Source organism: Pseudopipra pipra, chromosome 5 (assembly GCF_036250125.1).
Source record: "Pseudopipra pipra isolate bDixPip1 chromosome 5, bDixPip1.hap1, whole genome shotgun sequence".
Classification (NCBI taxonomy): domain Eukaryota; kingdom Metazoa; phylum Chordata; class Aves; order Passeriformes; family Pipridae; genus Pseudopipra; species Pseudopipra pipra.
In genome coordinates, this window is record NC_087553.1 from 46,517,016 (window position 1) to 46,544,515 (window position 27,500).

General features: G+C 38.7%; 1 protein-coding gene across 2 annotated transcripts in view; it reads right to left on the reverse strand.

The window, feature by feature from the left end:
* PDZRN4 (PDZ domain containing ring finger 4) overlaps positions 1–27,500 on the reverse strand; it is a 245,761-nt gene that overhangs the window by 93,360 nt on the left and 124,901 nt on the right. Inside the window, exon 1 of one of the 2 annotated variants that reach the window (XM_064655949.1) lies at positions 14,800–15,111. The exons of the other annotated variant lie outside the window; for it this stretch is intronic. Coding sequence (XP_064512019.1) covers positions 14,800–14,868 — 69 coding nt within the window. The 5' untranslated portion in view covers positions 14,869–15,111. Of the gene's footprint in view, positions 1–14,799; positions 15,112–27,500 lie in introns of those variants that run through there. 2 annotated transcript variants of the gene reach the window in all.

Sequence of the window (27,500 nt, forward strand, 5' to 3'; positions counted from 1 at the left end):
TGCCTAAAGTTACATACCTGGAGAGGAATGACCAATACAGCCCTATTCTACAAATGTAACCATGAGACTAGCTTGGTTATGGATCATCCTCTGATGCCATAAGGTCTGCACCCTGTCATTACTGCAACCAGTGTCACATCCTGCTCAGCAGAGACCAGGGTGATCCTGTCTTCCTTCTGCACGGGCTGAACAAAAACCATGCCAGTATGGGAAGGCAAGGCAAACTTCCCTGGCGCAACACTGTATTTATTTCTTTAATAGCAAGGTAAAAGACAGTTGTCCACTAGGAAAAAACAAACAGCCTACCACTGGAACCATACTCACAGTATTTTAACTGAGGACAGTAAAGTTTTACTCCACATTGTTGTACATATTACTAATGCCAGTGTAATTCGTATTATTTAAACAACCATACATGTGCTGTGGAGTAGAAAGAAAGCTAGTCAATCAGAATTCAATACTTACTAGTATTGAACACATTCATAACATACATATAAAATCTCCCACTAGAGGAAGAAAAATAGGAACTATAAAGGACCTTTTGGTTCAAAAGGCTTAGGGAGCCTTTTCCCAACATTTTGTACACTTGGCATATTTCATTGTGGATGAATTTGCAAATTCATTCTTATAGAATGGCTCAAATCTTTCATTCCTCCCATCTTTTAGTGTTGCTGAAGTACAAGCAGCAACACCTATAATATTGTAATTTTGTTTCACCAATGAACAAAGATTGATATGGTAGTCAGAGAATCAAATTAGAAGGAAGAGACAGGAGTAAATATTCTGTCAGTGTTGTTCAGTGTTCCTGTGCAATAAAAGGAAATCCAATTTTCCATCCCTCCTCTTGCATTCAGATTCTCTTCACTATAACAAAAAGATAAGCAATTCTCAGCATCTTCCAAACCAAAAACATGGGAACAGCAGCTTTTCTGAAAATCTGTTACCACAGGCTTAGAGCAGCTTCCAACTAAAATCTCCCGAGGTGTGGGGAGGTGGGAGGCTGAGACCTATCCATTCTCAAGTCATACTAGAAACTAACAGCACTATTATTTGAATAATGACCTTTCTGCATAGTGCTAAGAATTGGTTTTCTTTGGCAACAGAATTTATTCTTTGGGACCTAGTCCCAGCAGCTGTTGCAGTCATTGCAATCCAGAAGGGTAAACCAAAATTTCTGTCCCATTTCCCACCTTTTTCATATTCCACTGAAGACATATGCATAGGAAAGAGCTACCATTATAGGGGTGCAAATTTCAAAGCATCAACTGTCTGCTACTTTTGTCCTAAATAAAATACAAGGTGCATTCTTCCACCATTCCCTTTTCCACAAGTCATTTTAGCACAGAGTAAGAGTGGCAATATAGAGTTTATGCCCCTGGTTACTCTGGAGTTACTTGCTCAAATGCCTCTAATGCTAAGGGTGAGAATGTGCTTGAATAGTCCAGAGCTGTCCTGCTAAGATCAGCCTACTAAGTAGGATCTGACTAATGGTTCACTGTATTTTTGCTTAAATTCCCTTCATTTCAGAAGCTAATTATCTATAAGAACGTTATTTTAAAATAATGAATCCACACTCAGCTGGAGGTCAAGTAAGCAACTAAAGAGAGAGGAAACCTCACAGAGAAATTACTAAATTAAGGTTCCTAAAGTCTAATTTGCCTATTTTAATCTTAATCAAGTTCCTCTTCACAAATTTTAGATGTGAACAATTATCTTTATAATAACCCAAGTGAATCTACTGCCAACATAAATATATTATCCACTTCACAGGACACCATCTCCAGACTAAGAAAAATGTTGGACGAAGCAACAGGCCTTGAAGACTATCAGCAATCTCAAATATTTACAGATAATGGTATAAGAAACAGTCTTTCAAGACTCAGAGCTCTGAAGCATTTCCCATCCCCAAGCCAAACACACTTTATGAACTTCAGTCAGAACACCAACTAAGCCTGAATTACCAAGACAAAGCATTAACACAAAGTTAAAGTCTAAGAAACCTGAATTCCTTCCACAGAGTTTTACAAATCTATAACATATTTGAACTTTGTATGGAAAAAAACTTTAATGCATGCAAGTACCACTAGGGAAGAGAACACCTTCACCTGAACACTTGCTGAAGTCTCTACAAGAACATTAGGGAGCCTAAAGTGGCCCATTATGTTGCATTTTTGGGGCACGCAAGTGCTCAAACTTCAAATTTGAAAAAAAAAAAAATTACAGTCTCATTACTGTGAACAAATTGGAAAGAACAGTTGTCTGCTATCTTCAGATAGCAGACATAAATCTATAAATAATGCTGTCATAAATCTATAAATAATCAGACATACTGATCACTCAGGAGCCTTTCCTTTTGAATTTGTTCTGTGTCTTCAGTTGTCAGTAAATATGACATCTGTCCTCTCCATTCAGCTGGCTAATGGCCCTCATCTAACTCTAAAAAAAAACATTGGACTAGCACTTTGTGGAGCCATCTGTATCCATGAAATAAAGACAAAGCCAAACTACAAAGTCTCTTGTATTTCCAGTCTCCCATTAATCGCCCTGAAGAACTTAGCATAAAGTAAGCCAGACTTATCACCAAGCAGAACCCTGTGACATCCCACAGAAATGCTCTCCCAGAATGCAGGAACTGTGGCCAAGCAAAGCCCTGGGGGTTCTTCCTCAGAGGAAAGGCCTGGCCTTGTCAAACATGCTTCCATCCTTCCCTGAGAGAGTAATTCAGGCATGCTAGCAATATCTCACAGGCAAGATTACCAGAGGCAGCTGATAAATCTAAAAGAGTCTGTATGTTCACTTACTGTAACAAAATTAGAGGAGCAAATATTGATGCAAACTTACTGATCTCAATATGACATTGAAAAAAAAAAACCAACAAAAACCAAAATAAGGGATCTATTGCTAATAATAAAGTTAAGTAATATAGTTAAAACCAGAAACAACTGTTCAATTTACTCTAGACAGCAGTAGAGTCTCATTTGCTCTTTCAAAGGCATAATCAGTTGAAGGGCACATTTTTCTTCTCTTTGTTCTTTCCCATCAATTTTAATGGGTGCAGAACATCAGTCACATGAAATGTAATGGGACAAGAAGATGGATGAGTACATTTGAAGGCACTAGTCACAGGACAGAAAACATCCTGACAAAGTGACACTGGCAGCATAGGATTCAACAATAGAGCCTGGACAATATTTAGTAAGTGAAACTACACTGCTACATGATTTGGTATTCTCACTGGGCAAAATCCTTCCCGTCACTATTCATCATGTTCCTACAGGTCAGATTTTCAAACACATTCTCCTACTGAACATGACCAAATGACATTTTTAAATCAAGGAAATAGGTAAATCTGGGGACAGAGGTCATTTGGAGATAAATGGAAATGGCCTCCTCTTTTTACAATTTAAAACTACTACATCAAGAAGGTTTTAAATGGCTTACAAAGAATCACACCTGAGATATGAAATGTATTATGGTTATAGGAGTGAGGAGATTTGATATCTATGTTGAACTTATTGACATCAACAGGAACCCACTACTAATGAACAAGTAGCAAAAATCCCCTATTTTTACTAGTACCCGAAGAAAGCAATACAAATAAATTAACGTTTAGAAATTGCTTCACACTAAAAAGCTTCTAATTTACACAATACAATAAAATCTATGACTTAAAAAATAACATGCCCCATTAGCTACCTGAGAAGTGATTCTGAGGAAATTACAATTAAAATTCCTATAAAAACTGACATTTAGTGTACAGTGAAGGAAAAAACAGTCACCCAACAAAACAAATCAAACCCTTTCTATACTTTGAGGAAACACTGGAAATGCAGGCAGGTCCACACACTACTGCAATGATCCACTTGCGTTATAACTTTACCAATAAATACTAAGTGGATCGATCTAGCACTTTAAAATGCTTATTGTGATCATCATCATTATTAGACAATACTAATTCAGTTTCTTCATTAGCCATTTGCCAAGATCTCTACAGTTAATCTTTAAAGCTCTAAATAATACAGAACTTTATACAAGATCAGGAAAAGAGAAACCAGAACCTCTTCAAATATATACACCACAGAAGGAATTAGAGCCAGACCTCCAAGTTCCACTGCTGCACTAAATAGGCCCTATGCCTCAATATACCCCAGTCACCCATACAATGGCATGCAATATCCAGAAAGCAAAAACACAGCTGTTGGCAATTAAATTCTCTTAAATAGGGCAACATTCCTCTCTGACATCACAACATACACTGTGAAGGTTATGGTGTATCCTTTTCTATCAAATACCTTATTGGAAGCTGTTTACATAAACCCTTCTTGCTACTTTCCTTCTCTCCCACAAGATATGGGACTGCTTTCTAACAAAATCTACAAGTATATGCTAGTCAAGATGATTGCACATAGAGAGGAGTTTCCCACAATAAGTCACATATCTCAGAACAGGAAATCCAGAGAGGATGGAAATTCCACATTAGAAATTTTCAGATTTCACAAACAGTATACCTAACTCTGGAAAGAGCAAAACACTTTAAAATAAAGGAACATTTGACTCAATTTTGGCTTCCTATATTCCTAAATTTCATACTATATGAAATAACGCACTGCTTTATAAACTATTGAATATATGATGTTTCAAAAGCTAATCAACCTAAATGTTTAGCTATGATGATACACAAATAATATTCAGACATTTCTGGAAATTTATTTCCCATTTTTTTTTCTCTAAGACCATGTTTTGATGAATTATTTAATTTTTTTTATGAAGCATTTTGATGGAATTATATTTCTAAGTGATAAACAATGTAGATAGCACACACACTTTCTGGAATTCCCCATTTATAAACTTATGTGTCTCTGTTTTTCCTGACTGTAATAGTAGACTACATGACAAATTAATTTAAAAAACATATTGCAATGAAAGATACCACCTCCACTTTTAGAAATCTTGACCTCTGAGAAAACATTCCAAATGCTGAACTTTAACTAATAACTAATCTGTTCTTCCATCTTTTCTCGCCATTAATATTTGTTTTGAGCAGGTAGTTCCTATAACCACGAATCACGAGGAATCTGAATATTTCACATTCTAGCAATGGGGACGTCAAAGACCTGAATAATGATTATTCCCTGAGCAGCTTTCCCTGCAAATTCATCACTATGATATGCAAAAAGCACACTACAAATACAATCAAACATATTAAACAGGTCAGTCAATTGTTCTGTTACATTACAGGTAACCAAAATTAATTCTTTTCTTTGATTATTTCAATTGTTCAGTCCTCATAAGGATTTAGCCAAAAGTTCACCCAATCCCATGCTCCTCTTGGTCCTCAGGACATGGGTTCTGGCACTGCCGTTGATTATCTTTCTAACATTATAGAGCAACTGAACACATAATATGCCTGTGGCTCTTTCCCAGGAGCTTCACAAGTTTGATGCACATGGACACAGAGGGTGCACTGACATTTGCAAGCAGGACAGTCCCTGAAGGCATGTCTGCAGATCCTTGCCAAAAATAGTCTGAGGTCTCAAGTGTGCCATGATGTGCTGACACAGCCATGGCTGGCTTCTGTTGGCACGAATGTCTCTGGACAAGCCCTGAAAGTCCAGAGCTAAACCATTTCCTCCTCCTTAGGGTGATGCACTGCTGCCAACACCACATGGCTGGGTCTCAGCCTGACCTCTCAGGCAATGCTGCCTACCCTAGTGTGGTGGTTTGGAAAACAGCCAGAGAACTAGAACCCCAAATAAGTCACTTCCCTTTTGTTTTTTCTCTATCCATCTCCTCCAATAATGAAGGGGCAATATGGAGAAATATAGGTAAAAATGACAATTTACTAGAAGAAATAACAGTGACTACAATGACATGGAAGAAAACGGTTTAAAGCGACAAAGGCATAATGTGTTGCCTGGTGCCCCCTGCTTCTGCCTTCCCCCTGGACCATGCGGCCAGGAAAACAAAGTAGCAAATGTTTTTCTGCAGGAGGACAGCAAGCGGTAGCAGGGTGTAGGCTCTCTTGCTCAGTGGGGCCAGCAAGCACCCATAGTAACAGCAACAAAACCCTAAAACAGCAGCAGTCCCCTGCGGCAGCTGGAAAAAGCAGTTAGTGATAACCCTGAAGTAGCTTGTGGTGGGGCGACTGTGAAAGCCCTGAAACAGCTATGGTGGGGCAGCCCCTCCTCTCTCGGTCAGCAACAGTGACTAGTGACTGCTGAGCAGTGACTCCTGTCCCGAACAGCAGCTGAGAAGGGGTCCCAGGCAGCCTTTCTCTCTGCTGTGGTAGCAGTGGTGGTGATGCCAGAAGGCTCTTTCTCTTCCTGTGACAATAGCGCAGTCCTGCAAGGGGCTACCTTTCCCAAGAGCCACAGCAAGAAACATCAGCTCTTCCATTTCTGCCTGTGATGCTTTTTCCACTAAAAACCACACCCCCCAGCTATGATGTGTACAACATTACAGATGGTTGTCACCCAAAATCAGATCTACACATCATGTTTCCCCACCCTTCTGCATTACCCACCAAGTGCACCCAGGTCCTTGAGCAAAAACAATCCCATGGATAGGTTTGCCTTAGCTTGAGGCAGGACTAGTCAAAACTGTCTTTCCTAACATATTTCTCATATGCACAATGGTGACTTTATCTCTGTCTATGGTACATAAGGGTTCTGATTGGGCTGGGCCATCTCGATTGGTAGAGCTTTGGGTGTTAAATATCCAGGTGGACTTCGCTAAATGCAGATCCCAGTGTTTGAAGGTTCCACTGCCCATTGCCTTCAACATGGTTTTTAAGAGTCCATTTTACCATTCAGCTTTCCCAGAGGCTGGCGCACAATAGGGAACATGATATGAATGGCAGCCCTTCTGTTTCCGCCTGCAGTGCTTTTCGGCTGAAAACCATGCCCCCCAGCTGTGATGTGGTGGTACTGAATATTCAGTGCTAAAGCTCCACCCCCCTGCTCTGTAACCATAACACCAAGACATGCAGAAGAATACCAAACCAGAATTAAAACCGTTTCTAAACATTATCTTTCAAGTTCATCCTAATTTCTTTCAAATTTCATAAACTGTAAATTAAACCTGATTGATATTTGCAAGCTTTTTTCACTGATCATAAGTGAGACAACTTCTAATGAAGGTTTTTACAATACATGATTCCAGGAGCTAGGAAAAAAAAAAGAACAACAAACCCTCCAAATACTGAAAGATATGAAATTAAACAGAAAAAATTCTCCAGCTGGATGAAGAACCCCAAAACTAAGTTGTATCTAGACAAATTAAACACACTTGTAGACTTTTGTAGATTGAGCCCTCTCAGGTTCAACTCTGACATTAATACACATGAAGCACAAGAATTCTACATGTGACGTGGTAGTTTGGACGATCACTTATTCCACTGTGCTTATGTTGTTTCAGAGGTCGAACATCACAGCCAAAACCTCTAGGGAATAAGTGTTACCATAAAAAATCAGACAACAAAACAAAGGAAAATGAATGTTTGTTTTGCTTCACTTTGTTTCTGTCAGTTGAACATACAAAAATAAACAAACAGAACTTCTTCCTGGAGAAAAAAAAAGAATGTATTGGCTTTTCCACCTGAGCGAAGGATAGAATTTCTCAACTTCCTCAAAGTGAAACAATAAAAACCCACAGCAGTGAGAGTCACAGAAGCCTACATCATCCTATTACGCAGAAATGGCAAAATAGCCACCCTGTCCTCTGCCTGTCCACATCCATATTTTAAGCTCAAATACAAACAACTATAGATGAGAGTTTGCAGTGCGTTATATGAAGACACTGCAATTCCATTTCTAGCTTCTGTCCATGGCATAAAAGTATTTGTAAAATTCTCCTTCTCACCGCTTGTTATAAAAATATTATAGATAACCTTCGAACAGTTACTGATTTAATATCCTTTCTTAATAGACTGATTTTTGCTATGGTTATTGAGCGAAGTAAAACAAATGACAAGCTTATTACACACTAAATAGAAAAGTATCTTCACTTCAACCACAAAGTAAGTGTATCAGAAATAATCGGCATTGAAATTTTAAAATTCTTTCATGTCTTGATATTTTCAGGTGATGTTTTCAAACCAGGAAATCCTGTTGCACTTGAAAAAAAAAATCTACCTAACAGTATCATTAAATTACTTTGCATAAACCGAAAAGATTAGAAAAGCCTTTGTGGTTGAAATTAGCCAGTGGGTTCCAAGTTATGGCATTGACAGAAAAGCAAATAGAAAAAGCTCATGCCGTTTAAAATAACAGGTCAAACATACTCTGAAGCTAAACAGTCTTAAAGCCAAAGATCCAATAATTTTTCAGCATTTCTCTTTTAATTATTTTTATGAGACTTTCCCAAATCCCTCAGGGTGGAAGGAGTGCTGGTTATCACCAAGCCCTGCTGTACATGTCTCCATTAAGCTCTTAGCTCTTGAGAGAAAGCTGATGAAACAACCTACTGTCAATTAACTCCAAACATATGCATGGCTGTGTTTGGCTGACATTTTAATGCTCTTCCCCTTCAATGAACCACAAAACAAAAATACGGAACCTCTAAAATATGCTTCTTTGACAGAAAGCTCAACGTAGCAAGACTGGCTTCATCACACCACTGATGTATAGAACTCACATAAAGATACATTTTGCCTTGGGCCTAAGGATTATATCCATACCAAATCACATCAGGAAGCAAGCTTCAAGAAAGGATAGCTCTGTAAAAAATGCATAAAAATCTGATCATTAGAAGAATCCTCAATCCCCATTGTAAAATTCAAGATGCAAGGAACAGCAAAATGACAGAGAAAATCATGCTATTCAGTACATGAACCATCTTTTTTTTATTTTCATGGCATTGCGTATAAAATCACAGAATTATAGAATATCCCTGCAGATTGGAGATATAATCTCAGTATGGCTTCTTATAGCTGCCTCTGTTGTACCCATACCCTGAATTCTTATCTCACATACTACTGTCTGCTTTCTTATCTCAGGACGACTCTTTCTTTATCTTTCCTCTTGAGGTATGCACAGGAACTATATGCCTTTTACACAACAGTAAAGGACAGAAAATGAAAGCCTGGCTCCAGTGAAATCAGTGGTAACACTTCAGAGTTTCCTGGATTTTACCAGAAAGAAAATATGCATTTTATCAAAGACAGTTGGTGTGAGATCCAAAATAATTCTTAGGCACTTGGTGTATAATTCAGATTTCATGTTCAAAGAATCATTTAAAAAATCCTGCTAATGGGTTTAGGTTTTTAAAAAATCAGATGACAACTTCTTTACATATGTAGCTGTATGCATGGATGTCTTCTCTACAGCCACCATATAACCAGGCAGCCAGAGCTGGTTATTTTAAGCAGCCTATATGTTCCCAGACCCAAATCCCAATCCTCTGGGACTCCTCAGGGAGCTTTTACGCCCAAACGGAGCTCTGTGTAAGAGCCTAGATCCAGGTAAGAGATGGCCTTAAAGACATATCTTCTCTTTTATGCAACTGGTATGTGGTGACTCACAGCACAGAGCTGAGGAGTGGGTGCCCGGGGCTCTGGGGGCAGTTACTGCTAGGCAGCCAATGCTCTCTAGGTCCCAGGACCAGTGTCCGGTGTGGGACGGTGAACTCCTCCACCAGGAGCAAGAGCTCAGTTGTTAGCAATGTCACAACACTGATATCTTTCTGAGTAGAGCCTGAAGAAACATTATGGCAATGGGATCAGTTATTTCTATGATTTAATTTCTATGATTTAATGCTGCTTAATTATTAGTGTAAAGTAAATAATCAAGGAAACAGAAGAACCAGGAAAGTTATGCCTGCTAACCACAAAGATCCTCTCTTATCTGTAGGAGAAGTCAACTTTTTGAACTAGTTTTTAATCTTTTCAGTTCAGCAGTGGTTCTTTAAGGAAATTCCAAGGAAGCTTCTAGGACATGGCTAGAAATGTATGACAAGCTTTACTTGATTACATTTTTACCATAAATACATTACTCTACTAACATGAGACAGTGCAGCTTTGAGGGGAATTACATAAAGCAAATCTCTAGAATTGTTCAGTTAAACTGAAACAGTACTCCTCCAAGTTGGTTGATTCCTTCAGCACTTCAAAACTTATTTTTGAACTTTTCAAACAGATAAATGAGTATTCAGAAGAGCTTCTTAGGAAAAAAAAATAAGAATCAGGGGATTATCAATTGTTCTGTTGAAAAAATTTAGAGAGAAGCAAGAAGAAAAAGATAGAAAATGCAGCAAGATAAAACCAGATCTACTTTTGCTATTGATTTAACTCAACTCAGGCAATTCAACTAATTTCCAGACAATTAAATTTAGAAATTTTTCTTTCCTATTCTCCAGAAGTAAAAGTGTGCTGCTACAGAATCTCTAATAAAAAGATATAACCTAAAAATGTGTTTGTGCTGATGCAACAAAAGATGGTACTTTCCCATTGCTGGTGAAATTCATGAGGAGTATTTGGAGGTGGCATTGGTATACAGCAAAAAAAGGTGACACAAAAGCTACGGCAGGTATTTATAGAAAAGTATAAGAGCTAATGGTAGCCACCACATTGAGGAGCTGTCATGTAAATACATCACATGGCGTCAGTACTAAAAAAGAATATTAGTGGCTGAAGGTTCGTACAGGAGGAAAATAAGTATCACATCATCCAGTCTATTTAATTAATCTTGTGAATCAACTCGAACTTTATCAAGACCACTGGGACTTGGCAGGTCCCAGAGCCAAGGGACACTGCTTGGCCCCCAGTCATCTTTCCTTATTCCAATACCAGCTATAAGCAGCATCTCCTGAAACATACAGAGGTGCCTGTGCTGTTTCAGTGGGCAGGCTTAGTGTCTCTTGTGAGCAGCTCTGAATTTGAATAGATGTACCACTAAAACTTAGTACTTCAGGTAGCCCAAGGGATATCAAAATGAACATAAAATCAGAACTCTAAACTGGTGAAAATTTGAGCTTTATGGTAATTATGGAAACCAACATGAGAAGCAGACTGCATATTCAATCTTTAGAGGATAGTAGAGCAGGCTCTACTATCATCTCAGGTCAAATGTAAAATATATATGTGCAACCTTCCAGTTTTAATCCCAGCTCCACCACTGACTTTGTGAGCCATCCCAGATAGCCTCTGTTTCCCCTTCCAGCTTTTCTCCTTTCTCCTTTTCAATTCTAAGCTCGCCTGAGCTAGGTCTGCTTCTTAAGATGTAACTCAAAAAAGAAATTCACACCATTCTTTGGTTAACCTCCAAAAGCAGTGTTCTTTCTCCCCTTTTTTTCTCTGGGTTAACTGCACATTTTGAAAATAAAGCACAAAAGTTTGAGCAAACAGAAATGATTTCGATATGATATCCACAGAATTCTAAAAAAAATCTGCATTTTCTTGAGTCTCACAGAAGGCTACTGAAGATTACTGCTGATTCCCTCCAATCCTTGACATATTTATCTTATTCTTTCAGTTAAATGGGAAGATTCCTCATCATGCTGCTAGCAAATGACTTAAACTCAGTTTTTTCATCCCTGCAGTGCAAGAGAAAATCAGCTAAGAATGGCAGAGGTCTGCTCCTAATGGACATAAGCATATACCAGATCCCACCCTCTCTAAGTGACTTGACATAGACTTCCTGGCTGCACACTTATTAGCTGAATCCTGCTTATACAGCACACAGGAAATAATATTAAAGTGCTCCACGAAGTAGCATATAGGGCCATAAATTTCAAATTGAGACATCTTTCATTTCTGCACTTGTAGGCATACGGAGAAGAGGACTTGAGAGGGGTAATACACCTGATACCTTCCCACTGTGAAATCAAGAAGTAAATCTGAGGTATTCTCACATCTTGAGGACTGGTGAAGAGGCACTCAGAAGCACAAGGGTCCTTCATCAATGCACAGTGGTATCTCAAAAGCTTTCATTCTTGAAATATAACTATTTGACTTTTTGTTTTAATCCCAATCTGCACATGCAAAACACAGTTATCAAAAATAAACATCTCTGTCACACTAGCAAATGTTGCTTTTGGTGAGGGCCCCCCTGATCTCTGAACTGCTATCTCAGTGAAAGGCAAACAAGCCTGGAGGAAAGGAATGGGGGGAAGTTTGAGGAATTATACATATTCTAATGATGTCTTCATTTCCCAGTAGCTCTACAACAAAAAGCTCTGTGGTGCTGAATCTGACCTCGCTAAAACCAGTATCAGAAAACCTGCCACACTGTAAGCACTTGCATGGTTTTCCTCTGCAAACATGCTTTCCTTTGTTTACTATATCTTCAAGTACATGAATGCACAGACCACCCACAGTATCCGGTAGCCTAGCATGGGAAAGGTAAGAGATGAAGCTAGGATTGCTTCTTTATATGAATATAAATTAATCAATCTGATCCGCATATGCTAGTGAGCCACAGCTCATCCTTAGTCAATTCATGTCCCTGACAGGCTAACTTGTCCCAAGCTCTCCAGAAATCATGCAGATGAAAGAGCCAAGCCCATGGTATAGGAATTACAGGACTGGAGAGTTAAAAAGGGATTTGCAAATCAAGTAGTAATGCCTGCCTTGGCTTAATTTAATGTATCCTATTCTACTGCTGCTCCCCCCTCCCAGCAGCAGCAAATCAGTATTGTACACAGAAGCAGTCATGGTGTGAGACACTACCTGATCTCTACTGCAGCACCTGGTTAAAAATATGCTCAGTATCCTTTGGGCTCTGACCTGCATACAATGAAACAAAGATAGGGATGGTTTTACAGATGAACATAGGATCTGGTAGTGAGCACACTAAGTCATTTCTCTGCTCTCGCTCTGCACCTTATCAGTGACATTTCCCTAACAGCACAAGATGCAGCACCAGGCTCACTGCATTTCAGCTCCCCAAGGAAACCCACTCAGATCCTCCCAGGGATAACACTTTATCTGGCAAGCACCAGAGTAAAAAGTGAAAGCATTAGTTAATTTTGCACCTTGATTGCTCACATCCACAGACACTCCAACTCAACAGCAGAGAGAATAACAGATGAAGGGAAGAATTTCTCTAGAATCTCTTAAAACCCCCACCTTTGGGTTTGCTGATCAATCACATTTGCGACATTACTGCAAGGAATATTCTGAAAATGCATTTGCTATAAACCAGGCTCAGCTTCTCTTTCCTGCACACATGCAGCCCTTTAAGAAAAGTCTAATTCCCTTCATAGCAGAACCTGCATTTCTTATTCCCTGGCGCAGAAATGCAGACACGGATCTACTCTACTCCATTTTACTTTCAGATCTGCTTGGCAATCAAGAGCTGAGGAGGGGAAAGGGGAATAGAGGAAAATGTGCTGCTATGCTTTTCCCTGTGCTACTGCTGTAAGAAAAAATGATTATGGGATTATGACTAAATATTGAACTAAAGGGAAGTGTTCCACCTAGAGACCATCCTCACCAGGCACAGCAACGGGCATGTTACCTGCAAACAGACACTCTTTTAGAACTGAATATGCCCGCTGGTTCTGTGGTAAAAAATGATGCAGAGGTATTGCCCCCAGTAGTAATTAACAATGTTAATCTTCTTCTTCCTCTCTTTGGTGATAAAAAGAGTAATTTTTATATTTAATTAATGCAGAGGATCATTTTGGAAACTGGCTAATGAGGCTCTGATCACATTACCATGAAAATGTGCATTAACACCACAACTGAGGAGGCTGCTTCATGTGTAGAGAATCCACTTTGTAATTAGCCCACTGTGAAATGAATCACGTCAGGAGGAACTCAGAGGGAACCAGTCGGCACTGGGCACTTAGCTGCTGCTGTGCCAATAGACCACCAACATTCTAAGCTGGTTTTTCTCCTCTGTACTGCCTGTCAGCAGCAGTGCAGTCCAAAAATGCCAGTGTTCAGCCTCTGTCAACGGCAATATGTCAAAGCCAGGACAAATTACAGAGAGGGAGAGAACAGATGCTGAAAGGCACTAAACTTCAGTATGCAAGTCTGCTGTGCCAAGAGGAAAAAAGCAAACAAAAAGCTGCAAATCAAATACTGATACAATAGGATATGAGAAAAAATTACAGGCTGTTATGGAAAGTGCTTTAATCTTATCTTATTCTGAAGGAGCTGGGAACACGTTAGCAGCAGACTCTTACTCTGCTACATACTACACTGCTATGATGCTGAAACAGAGACTAAAATATCTAAACGGGATTAAGATCTTTGTCTAGTAGTAAATAAACAGAAATAGCACTCACAATGAATGAACAAGCAGCACATCTCACCCATGGAAACCCTGTTCTACTCAGTACCTGTTCAAAGGTGACAACACATTTCAGAATTATTTCAATTTTATATAATTAATAGGAAAATTTAACATACTTCTCAGCCAGCACAGACATGCCATAAAAACTTTGTTCCTTAACTTAGGTTCCTTAACCTGAGATCATACACCTAATCCTTTCACAGGCAGCAGTGCAACTTATCTGAAATCAGTCTTATTACCAAAGCCAAGGGTTCCCTTAAAACATCACTGATACGGTTCAATGAGACTGCTGCTATATGACTGACATTTTGGCAGAAGATGCACAAAAATGTTAAAAGAATCCTACAGGAAGTCATCTGAAGGGGGAGTGGCATACAAGCAGAAAACAACGGGCACCCAAAATGCTAATAATTACCAACCTCCCCCCAAACAACTTAGGTAGCAATTTGGGAAAGGAAAGAAAAAAGGCAAAGCAAAACAAAAGCACTAAAAGCACTACTTACTCTCTGTAAAGAACACACATTTTTACTCTGGAGATGCTGGTAATATCCTCTGCACTCACCTGTGAAACTTCATAGAGCAGTTTGTAGTGTTCCTCTCTCTTCTGAAAAGTGCACAGATTGCAGCCCATCCTAATAAGCAACGCAAGAGCAAAGCCTCTAATTTCCCCAGCACTGAACGGCAAATGCACTGACAGGGAATCACCCTCCAGACTTGTCTACTGTTTTTCATCAGTCACTCCAACCCCAACACACAGGCACGCCACTGTTAGCTGGAAGCACAAGGCAGGGCAGTGTGTAGCAGCATGCTCTTCTTCCCTTTCCCTAACTATCTTATACTCACGTATACACACACAGAGTTTCGACTCAGTTCATGGCAACACTCCCCCTGTCTCTGCATCAGTGCACATGACTACACAGATTCCCACTCATGAATATTAATAGCCTCTCATTGATTATTTATGACAGAACGTGTTAGCGGGGAGGGGTGTCATAGCTGCTGCTGATGACAGATGAATATTCACTAATTAAGAAGCAAATGTACCGTGGTTAAACAAAATTCACTTGTGTCAATACCAACTCTATTTATTAAGGTTAGAGAGACTAAGCTGCATGCATTTCGCCCACACTCACCTTAATTGTGAGCCTAATTCATTAATGGGGGTGGCAAAAGCACAAGTCAAGTCTTCTGTTAGGTCTCCACCTTGTGCAACAGAGATCATGGAATACATTTAAAATATTTGTAAGCGTTTTAGGAGAGTGCTTGTGAAACCTGAGCTGATGTTGCTAAAAATTTAAAGCAAAGACAGAAGGAGAGATACTGCTAGCTTCAACTTTGGTACTGCGAAATTTAGCCAAAATTCCAGTGTACTCATAAAAGGCATGGGTCTATAACAACACATCATATGTATCCAGTAAATGTGGAAGTGCAGGTGTGCCTGACCTGATGCTGTTTACATATTGCTATTTACACATTGTACTGTCTACTAAATAAGCTCACATTCAAGACTCTTTCTTTCATGTATAACAGATTAATACTAATTATAAACTAAATTTCTCAGAAACTCAACAGACATACTCTGCTGGACTCCTAGTTATCAAAGCTTTTGTTATAGCATGTCATTATATCCAATTTTACCATTTGTAAATTAGATTTTAATGGTGCCACAATTCTCAGTGTGTGTATTAAGGCAAGGATGCATTTAAAATTAAACCCACATGTTAAATATTAAGGCCAATGCAAATCACAATTTGAGGCTGACACTATTCCTGTACTGTATATAATAATCCATTGGTAGTTATGCCAAATAAAAAGCCCAAGCTATGACAAGCCAGGACAAAACTCCCCAACTTTTTATCCTTTCTTTCTCAGCAACTTTTCTCTTAAAGAACTATATCCTTGTTTCAAAGCATCTTTAATCTGGACAGGATAGTAGGTGGAATCCAAAGAAGAAATAATTACATCGAAACCAGTGAAAACCAGTTAGTTAAGACTGACATTGGGCCCTAAAGAGTTGGAATTATTAAGCACTGATGTACAGCTACTGGGTTTTTTTGGGTGCAGTTTCTTAAAAGTGCTTTGTCAAACATTTAAAATCAATAACAGGAAATGATTCTAATGAGCACTAATTGATAACAAATTGTCTTTGCATCTAGCAGCACCTCAAACACCACCAACGCTGGGTAGCAAGCAGATCAACAGTCATGTCCTGCTTATCAGTTCAGCCCCTTGGGATATAATAATCCAATTTTCTGGGCCCTAATTTTACCAAACAGCTGGGATAAAAGCCAAGCAGAGAAATGTACAGGAAAAACTGGACCATTGCTGCAAACTTTCCATACTAGTAAAGTTTGCTAGAACCTCTATGTAAATTACAGATAGGTTGAGACTAAGTCTTAATTAAATTTCATCTCCTTTAATAAATGATCAGATTCAGGAGGAATCAAATAATGACCATTAACAGAGCAAGCTCTTCTCATATCAGCTTCCAGCATTGTTCTGAAACAGAACATTAAGATTAATTTTTATTTGGTGGAAGAACCTGAGCAGGCAGGTTTGGTTATGAATTTTCTCCAAAGTCCAAAGGTTTCAAAGATGAACCATGGAGGCAGGTTCATTGTTGTTAGAAAGAATCAGCTTCTGTTCTCCTTCTCCATACTCACATGAAATGCTGTTCATGCTGGGAGATTTAAACCCATGATGCAAACATCAACTCAATCTTTGAAGGTTTCTGTATTGTGAGGTGCAGAAGGATTCTCAGATGTGTAAATTTTGAACTTAAGAAAGTCAGATCAATGAACAAGACAACAGTCATGCAAGAACAACCATGCCATCTTTCAGTGAAAGTGTTTTCTCCTTCCACTAACACAACTTCTTCCTCTGACATAATCTGAAAGCTGAACTACATTCTTGAAAGGAGACATAATTTGCCCTGGTATATTTTTGATAGTCTCTTAAAATTAGCTCTTAAAAAAAGGGTGGGAAAAGGCTATATTATTACAGGAATACAGTTATATACAAGAAACAAACAACAATCACAAAAAACAACAGACAAAATAAGCAATGAAAAGCTTTCAACAGTTTTCCCTGACAGTGTCTTTTTTCATTGTTCTTCCTCTGGTTCTTTTGTTTACTTCTCTGGAGCTAACACAGGCTTCTCCATTCATTTATCAAGTGCCTGCCCTCTGCCCATACAGAAAGTAAAAAAATTCTGTCTTCTGCTTCTGTAACCACTAACGGGCAGAGTCTGTAGGGCTGAATAGATTTTTGAGAAGGAAAGGTGTACTTCTAGGTTCTTGAACTCCATCTAAATACACAGCTTTGATTTTACATGTGGTCAAAATACGCAACATTTCAGCCAAAACCTGATAGAAATACAAACTAAAAAGAAATATATGAAGTACTTTGGTCAAGTTGAATTTGATACCAGGGAGAAAGCAATCTCTTTCTTTCCCTTTTTCTCTCCCTCATCTTAATCACCCCCCAATATTTTGTAGTTGAAGGGACCAAAAAAGTACTAAAATATAATCAAGTAATTCTTATTTTATATGTAATTCAAAGATATTTCATTAATTCAATGCTTTTCTTGATTGTGGAATTCTTTATTTTCATTGCTAACAAGTTAATCTTACCATAAAGACTAAAATCATAACTCACAGTCAAACCAGCAATGCAATAATGAAAAGGGAGTTTAATTTTAAGAGAGTTATGACAAAATTTCTGTTGACATTTTCAAACAAGGTACCCTTGTTTAGGTCCCCTAATAAATTTTAAGCATCTGGGAGATGACTTACATATTTGGTATATAGTTTCCTCACTGAGGTATAGAAATGTCTAATTTATAAGCACCCATGCTTGAAAGTTTATAATTGCAAAAAATTCAAGACAATGACACTGCAAATTAAAGACCACTCACTCCTTTATATCTTCTTTATCACACAGCTAAAAGAAATAATAAAATATAACATTCATTAATATTCACTGAGGATAGTGAAGCTGTTGGTCCAAACTCAGTGGTGAAACCTAGTGCAACATAGGTGAAATTCGAAGTTCTCTTTGCAAACCCTTGAATTCACACAGTCCTCCTGCCAAGCCCATTGCATTCACTTTATAAATTTTGAGACATTTTCAGAAATCCATTTCACAGAATAGATGGCAATGTAATTTATAGTCTAAGGGCTGCATAGCTGTAAAACAAAATTATCATAAGAAAAAGGGAGTTGGAAAAACCCTTTGCTTATCCCCCCTGTCCTGCACAAAGGCTTGAACTCATAAAGCTTAACCTCAGTCTGGGCAGATCTTTTAGATCATTGTCATATTTGGTGTTTTTCATAAAGCCTCAGCTGCTAGAGTCAGGTTATCGTATGCATCAGTCAGCGTGCAGATTAGAAAAACAAGGAACTTTCCAGACCGATGATTGCACAGAAAAACTTAAAAACCTTTAGTAAACATAACCCAAAGACTCAGAATTTGCATACAAGGTAACCAGCTTGAACTCTAAGATAACATGATATATATTATCCAGTAGGCTAAATGAAGGTGTAAACTATGGAAGTATAGAGTCATTGAAATGAGCTTAGGCTTCCTTCAATAAAATGGATTTCTGAAAATATAATAAACTGCAAAATCTCATCACAGTTCCTAAAAGATACAGAAAGTCTTACTCAAAGTAAAAATGCTATATGTTTTCCACAGGCATCAGAACACATTTAAACTGCATGAATATAAAAACAAAGAATTTGTATCTACAACAAAATGCAATATTGTCCAGAAATTAATTTATGTCCATAGGGAAGACACTTGTTTAAACACATGTTTTTTAGCACAGCTAGCAACACTTCATGCACTTCGCAAAGTCACAGCAAAAGTAAGGGTGGTAGGAGAAAAGGCAAGACATGAAATGCCCATGTTCTGTATTTCCCAGGAGGACTGTAATTTCTCTGAAGACTATCCAGGCCTACCCGACTATAAATCAAATGGGCTCTGTAAGTGGTATCTTTTATTAGGCTCAAATGCCTCCTGGAAGTTCGGGAGCAACTACAACATCGTATTACACTAGTCCAGTCTATTGATAGCTATTGATTTTTTTTCCTATCCATGGTTAAATGGACATACTGGCCAAACTTTGGACTGCTCAGATACTTTTGTTTTCTCTTTTCTTTTTCAAAGTTTCATCCAGGATGTTCTTTTCCAAGGTTTTTACTCTGAGTGCCTGCCTTATAGCTCCTTAAACTGCTGCCATAATCAGTTACAGAGCTGAAAACAAAATGATGCCTATGCTGAACTTTAAGGCCCTAGGAATACATAAAGGTTGGTGTCAGGACTTTGTTACCAAATTCTAGAAGGAATTGGACTTTCTCTTGACTTTCTCTACCTTGCCAGTTAGTTATAAGGAAACTATCTTACATACCTTTACTTTTTTTAAACCATCTGATCATGTGAAACTAGGTTGATGGCTCTTAACTGCACTAGAGAGTTTCAACACTACGGAGTGTACAGAACAGAATGATTCATAAATAAGCTTGAAATGATTTAAGGGAAACAGGGATTAATCAGGATAGCCAAATCTATAATGTAGGTTCCCACGGTTGTGGAAAAAAACTGATTATAGATAAATTGGGACATGAAGGCCCATGCCAACAAACATTAAATAATGCATTTAGGGAACATTGCTAAAATATTCAGTCATGATCTCTAAACCAGTTATTTTTACTCAGAAAATAGATCTGAAGTTGTGGACAGTTTCCTCGAATTGCCTGAGGAGAAGACTGAAAATGGAGCAGAAACTATTGTAATGAAACTGCACCCCAGAAATACCCACACTTGAATATAGCCAGCAGTCCTGGTCTTTCCATCTTTAAATCATTTAATGGAAATGGAAGAGCTATGACGAACATATAAGAAACACAGATGTGTAATAATTCACTTTTCCTACATTTTTCATCTTAATCTATATATTTTTTTCCTCACACAGGAAGGCATTTTTCCTCATATAGAAGGCATTGCGTCTCACATTACGCAATGAAATAATTACACAATACATTTAGAAGGAAGCATGGATTTTTTCCAAGTAATTTGGCAGTGGAACTCATTACCAAAACTCAAAGGAAGTAAAAAGTAGAAAAGGGTTCAAAAAAGGTATTAGACAACTTTACGACAGATAACTGTCAATAGTCATCTGCCTGCTTAGGAAGCCCATAATGCACTGACTCCTGGGATCTATGAGAGATAGGACAGCAGTGAGATTTCTCTCGATGCATCCCCTTGCTGATAGCTTGCCTGGGTTTATTATCTGCCTCTTCAGAAATCTAATATTGGCAATATGATCTCTTTACTAATTCAATTCTAAAGCTCCAAATTGACTAGTTCTTGCAGAAAAAGCTAGAATATGTACTTAACTGAAAGTTCTTTAGCTAATATTAGCAGCTAATACACCATAGAGTCCAACCGCATTACAAGGTTTTATTAATGATCACATAATGACTTTGAACTTCAAACACATTTATAAAAGTACATTTTATTATTGTCTTAATTAGTTTCAAAGGTTTTCAAGCTACATCTGTTGAAAAAAATAAAAAAAGTAATTTTCCCCTGCACCTGAAGATTATATCTGAGCTTTTTTTACATCTGTGTGGGAAAGAAAGACCATTTGGAACTAATGTCAAGTTCAGGCCCAGATCAAACAAAGGCAAATATCAATGAAAGGCTTCAATGAGAAACTGAGCTCACAGTACAAAATTGTAATTCAACTGCTGAAGCAGCAGGAACTTGTTCAGAGGCTGAGAGCAGCGGTGAGGAACTCCTTGGCTCTGTTCTTTCCTCTGATACCTGCGTCATTAGAAAAGCTCTTCCTTTTTACATTCTTATAAAATGAGTAAAACCTGTCTTGCAAGAGCATCAATTCAATGACCCTTTTAAGACTTTGCAGAGCTTTTCAAAGAATGTATTATGGAGGGCTGTTACACTCACCCAAGTTCTGCTGAGGCCACCCTTGCAGTCTCCAGCACTCAAATGTAATTAACATGTCTGGTGTAGTTTCTCAATCAAAAATGTTCAGCTTTATGCTGCTAATCAGTATAGAATTACAAAATGAAACATTACTCATGACTTGATAAAGTCCCTTGCTAAAAATAACAATCACGGCAATTTGAGGGATTAGAAAAGTTAATAAGATTACTTAGGTGAGGGTGATGGTTGAACACGCCTCCTTACTGGAGTGGCTAAAATAACTAGCTAGAGGTAGATTGGACTGTTTCCTTTTCAATTGCCTTCCAGTTTAAGTACCATTAGTTGGATAAATCTACAAGAGTAGTTTTGGCACACCTGAGTATTTGCAAAGTGAAGTAAAGATGCTGAGAAGAGTAGTTTGTCATCAATATGGCTCTACCAGGATAGAGACACATTTACCAATACTGACACAGCACCATTCACTTTCTCAGCTCATATGACTGACTATCTAGAAGAACTGTTGAAGGATACATGCAATAAAATAGATTATTCTGTCTTGCCCCATATAAATGGTCTACTGTGCCCTAGAAAAACATCCCAGCATTAGGGAAGTTTTCATGGCCTTGAATGGATTTTCATGGTATTGTAGCTCAAAAGGAGACCTGTACTGAATCAGGCCATAAAAGCAGCTGCTTTTCTCCTTTGCCAAAGCATAAATATGTTGTAATATAACTGCCAGAAGTTCACACTACTATAGTAAAAAATAGTTTTGTAGCACAGATAGGACCTAAGTCTTTAAAGGAGTAGTGAAGCAGAGGGGAATTGGTTGCTTTTGTGTAACTAATCATGACTTGATCACTCTGAAGCTCGTATTAGGTGGTGTATGTGATTGTATCTCAAATCTGGCTCCCAACACCCACCTGACAGAATGATGGATGCAGGACTGGCACCACATGATGCTGCAGAAGGAACTGTCCACGCTACTCCCGTGTCTGACAGCTAGTCAGACTAGCTAGTTTTGTTTACACTGGCTATTTTGATTTAAAATAACAATTTGAACTGAAATTAACACTGTTTGTTGACAGTCATTAACTGACCACCATAAAAGCCCTGTTAATTCTGTTGTCAGCAAATGCTTTGTAATGATCTAAAACTAATGCAATTTCCATTCCTATAAAATCCCCACAACATCAAAGGTTTAATTTGTACACTGTTTGGGCTTTCTAAAGCTTAAAATAACATCCAGTGCACCTGCTTTGCAGAAGATCATTAGGTAAATATCCCAGTGAAGCTCAATCAACCCGGCTTTAGTTACCTTACCGTCTGCTCTAGGAGAAAATTGATGTTATTAGATGTGTCTTTCCCTGAAAATTGTTGGTGTTTGGCTAATGTGGCAGGTGTCAGGAGATGCAGGGGTCTTTCCGCTGGATGCTGACCCAGCTGGCTGCCTAGGCACAGCCCAGTCCCTTCTCCCACGCCAGCACCACTGGAACCCCATTCCAGCCACTCTGCCAGTGTCAAGGTGCCCTGAGCCCCCACAGCACACCAGAGCTCGGCCTTGCCCGTGTGCCCTGCTAAACCCCAGCTCCTTTCAGTGTTCACCCAGGCCATTGTGAAACAGCAATGTCAGGTCTGAACTCAGGTAATAAGGAGTTAGGAAGAAAAATGTAGAAAGAGTGAAAAAACTCCTGCAGATCTACATGGATGGAGACAAATGAAATCCGATTAACGATGCCTCTTTTTCTTCTATTTTGATGTCCTGTGGAAAAGAAATTAGCATAGCAAATCCTGCTTTATCTCTGAATGAAATTTCAGATCCTTAGTCTGAAACCCGCTCTTTTCTCCTGGAATAAAAAGCCAAAACGAAGAGCTTGTCAGCTTTGGCAGGGAGATTGGTCACACATCAGCGGTTTGCAGGGGTGGGTGCCCACCCAGCCCTTGCTGTCTGGCCACAGGGACACCCCTGCCACCCAGCTTCTGCTCAGCTGCTGCCACCCCTGTGCTCTGCTTCAGCCTTACTGCAGCTTGCCAGGACTTCTGGTTTGTCTGAGCCCCGTGGACAGGCACGTTAAAAACACTTTCTGAACACAGTTTCCTAAAATAGATGAAGGGCAATGTACAGTAGAGGAAAAGAATTCAATCACATTACAGTCAAAGAATGCAAATTAAAGTGAAGTGCTTAATTAGTATTTAGCCAAAAAAACATATGAAATAATTCAAACATCAAGACCACTTAAAAGAAACCTTCATGTAGGAAACTGGAATTGTAGAGGCAAGGGTCTCATTCACTTTACCAAGACTGAAGCAGTGAAAACCCTCACTGTGTTCTGAAGATGAACCCCTTAGCACCCTTCTTCACTGATAAGTATTAACAGATGAAATAGTAGCAACACCAGTGCAATTCATCTGGGATGAAAATCCTTCCCAACTAAACTTTCACACAGTGAAAACATGCTCTCCCAGAAGTTTTGCATTTTGGATTTCAAAATATACCCTTCTTGAAAAACAGGCCCGAGCTCCTTAGTGTATTTTGGTTGTCAATATCATTCATAAACAAAGACAAAGCAGAGTCTAGACCAGAGAAATACGATGAGAAATGAAACAGAAATCTCCTGCTCCAAGAATCTTTGCTTCATAATTCTCCACTAATGTTCTCTCCAGTACTGGGGCTTAGAAAAGGATGATCTTTAAAGGTCCCTTCCAACCCAAAGCATTCTATGCTTCTGTGGTTTTACCTAAACTTCTTTCCTTACTAGGAAATGTCCACCTACTTTGTCCAACAGTGCAGTGAGTGCCCTTGGTACCTGTATACTTTACCAAAAGCAAACAATGTTATTTCTTAAAAATAATAAAATAAAATTTTATTATGTAGGATAGATATTTTAGGAGGTACTGTTTCAAGTTCTGTATCTCAAAATGTTCAATGACACTTGTACCATCTTTCTCAGCTCCTCCAGTAAGGCAGATCCTGTACTTACATTTGTAAGAGTTTAAAGATGCTCACAGGCAGACACATACCTTCCCTGTGGCCCCACACCTACCCATCCACCCATCCAGATCAAAGCATACTGCTGCAATACGAAAAATGGATAAATGTAATCTCATATACTGCAAAGACAATTTCAGCACTATTAAACCATTTAACCTCAAAGGGAAAACAAGAGACCTCAGGTCAGGTAGGCATCTCCTGTGGCTGAATCTGTCCACATTTGTATTTGTCCATTAAGAAGTCAGACCCCATATTTTAAACTCAACCGTGTTTAATTTTTTTTGGAATTACACTTCTCACCTTATAAAACAGAAGGGTCTTTTAATAAAAGAGGAAATATTTAACCTTCTGAAAGTCAATGCCTATTCTCTTCTCTGTGATTCTTCCTGCAAAGACATGAAACAAATCACAGAACAAAAAAAAAAGGAAAAAAAAATCAAGGAGAATAACTGATTGGGTAAGAGTGGGTGCTTTTTCTGCAAGACCTTCACATCTAGTCTGAATATCTTTCATTTCTATTCAGTTCTTGTGCAGGACACTAGGATTATATGTATCAACTTAATTCAATGATAAGAAAATCCTTACTATAAATCCTTCCATGTGGGACAAATCTGTCAAGATCTTGATTATCAAAACAAATGAACAGACAGTAAAATGTGACATACGTAGCATACACTTTACATGATAAATTAGCCTCAGTGCAACTGACAGACATACTTTAAGGGGATGTTAAGGTTGCTATGGCAAGCAATGTCTTTCCTCCCCCAGCACCTGAATCACAAGTTTTCCGAGTCAATGACTTCTAGCAAAAGACAACAGATTTTCTACAGTTGAACACTACTTGCACAAAACATAACATATTTCTCAATCTCACTGTGGTGTCCTTCAAAAGTTACTGTCTTCAAGAGTGACCTCACTCTGTCACTGGAGTGACTAGCCAGAAGCTGTAAGGTTGCTCTCTTCCCCTTCAGCAGATATGTTAAGGATTTACTGTAATGGTCTAGTGATGGTCAAATAAATTAGGAAACTCATGCAGTGAGCAACAACATTGTCAGCTCAGGAAAAACCAGAGTCCTGTCTCAAGCTAGAAATATGAACTGAAATTCAAGTACTTCAGCTACCCAAAATTTTGGATGTTACACATTTCTCAAAAATGGGTTGGCATGTAAGAACTGATGTTTTTTAAGAAACATTGCCACTTTTGGTTGGAATAAAAATTGTAGGAGAAAACACCCATGATTTCAGCATACTTCTTATCCAAAATGGTGTTTGGAACTCTAAGGCAGAAAGTCAGTGATATATTTAAAGAAACACAGCAAACCCCAGTGAGAATTTGGTAAAGCATCCATAACAGCTATTTCTTTCAACAAGACATAAGCATGCACCAAGAGCTCTTCTGCACAAAGACCAAAACAATGAAGAGAGTACATTCTTGACACAAGATATTCAGAACCTATATCAGGATGGGCTCATCTTTGATCCAAAAAATACATGAGTCTTATACAGTAATCCTGACAGCTTCACTGATAACTCCTCCTGGAAACCTGCCAGAAACTCAAATTAAGTTATCTTCTTCTGACTTTCTTAGCAAAACTCATAAACAAAGCTGTGTTCTCACTGACCCCAGAGGAGCCACCAGCTGACCAAAAACTCTTGTTTAGTTCTAATTTCTCTGATTACAGTGTGTCTTTTTTCTTTTAAGTTATGACATATGTATGTTGATCACCAGCAGACCCGGCTATGACCACATAAAAATCACCATGGGAAATGCTCAGGTTTCTGGGCATTCCTTCTACTTCTAGGAAGGATTGCAGAAGGCACTTGTGTCATCTTTCTACTGCGTACTATAGCTCATATAAATGTTTCACAAAAGGTCACAACTCGACTGACAAAATTAATAATTTAGGTGCTTTTCTGACACATACTATCCTAATGGAAAGTTAAGTGCTAAAATAAGGATGAGAAGCAAAGATTTTGAAAAATTGTCATCCTCAGCTATTTTGTCTAAACTCTCTGTACTTTTGGTGAAGATGAGATCAATTTATATAAAGATCTATTTTCTGTTTGAAAATACTTTTTATTCACAGAATCACAGAATATTTCGAGTTGGAAGGGACCCACAGGGATCCTCAAGTCCAACCCTTAACCCTGCACAGGACCATTCCCAAGAGTCACACCATGTGCCTCAGACTATCAGCCAAACGCTTCTTGAACTCTGTCAGGCTTGGTGCTGTGACCAGTTCCCTGAAGAGCCTGTTCTAGCACCCAACCACTCTCTGGGTGAAGAAACTATTTTAGATACAAGCAGAAGAGCAAATAATTCTAAGCAAGTAAATGAGATTATTTAAAAATAATTAAATTTAACTTGCAAGAAAAAAAATTAAAATCGACATCAGTAAACTATTTACATAACAACAGAAGTTTCATACGGAATTTTTCATACAGAGGTATCAAAGTACCTCATAAAATCAGCTATTATGATTTTAAAATGTGTGAATAATGAAGAAATCTAGCAACACATAACACTGAAATAAAATAAAAAATTTTCAAAATTATTGAAAAAGTGTAGAAAGCAATAAGAAACTCCATGGTGAGGGAGCTGCCCAGCACCAGGTAGGTGACGGTAGACATGGCAGAAGATGGCATCTAATAAATTGTTTGGGACAAAAAAACCATTTTGAGATCATTATATACCTTACAAAGAAACAAAACCAGTATGACATTAAATCCAATCTTGAACAAAAACCTCTTTGAGGGGAGCTCTTACAATAAGCTGCAGAGAACACATAAAATTCGCAGCATCTTCCAGCCAGCAACACAAACCTATGCAGTTTTATCACAGTTTCTCCTTTCCTTCCCTTACAGCATGGTGAGATTTTAATTTTGCATATCCCACTCTGTATTTCTTTGTTTCCTATGTCCAGCTTAAATTCTGTGTCTTGCCACAACTCTGAATTTCTCTCTCAATTCATACATTCATGACTCCAAACAGGCTGCTCCTGCTGTGCACTGCTTTTGTCCATCATGTCCTGCCCCTTCCCAGCTCTTCTTTACCTTATTTCCCTTCATCCTTGGCTTTAAAACTTCCCAATGTTGTCCCTCCTGTGCAGCCTCCTAAAAACTGATCTCTAAAATAACCCCTCTAGCTGGCAAAAGGCTGCGAAGGAGAGAAGAGGAGACCTCCTGAGGCTGCCCGTGGCTAGCAGATGGGAGAGTCCTCCACAGCCTTTGCAGCAGGCGGGGCTCAGCCACATGTGCTCTCTGGGGTTGCTCCCCATGACAGTCCCAGCTCCTTTATTAAAGCAAGCAACAGCTGCACACCTGCC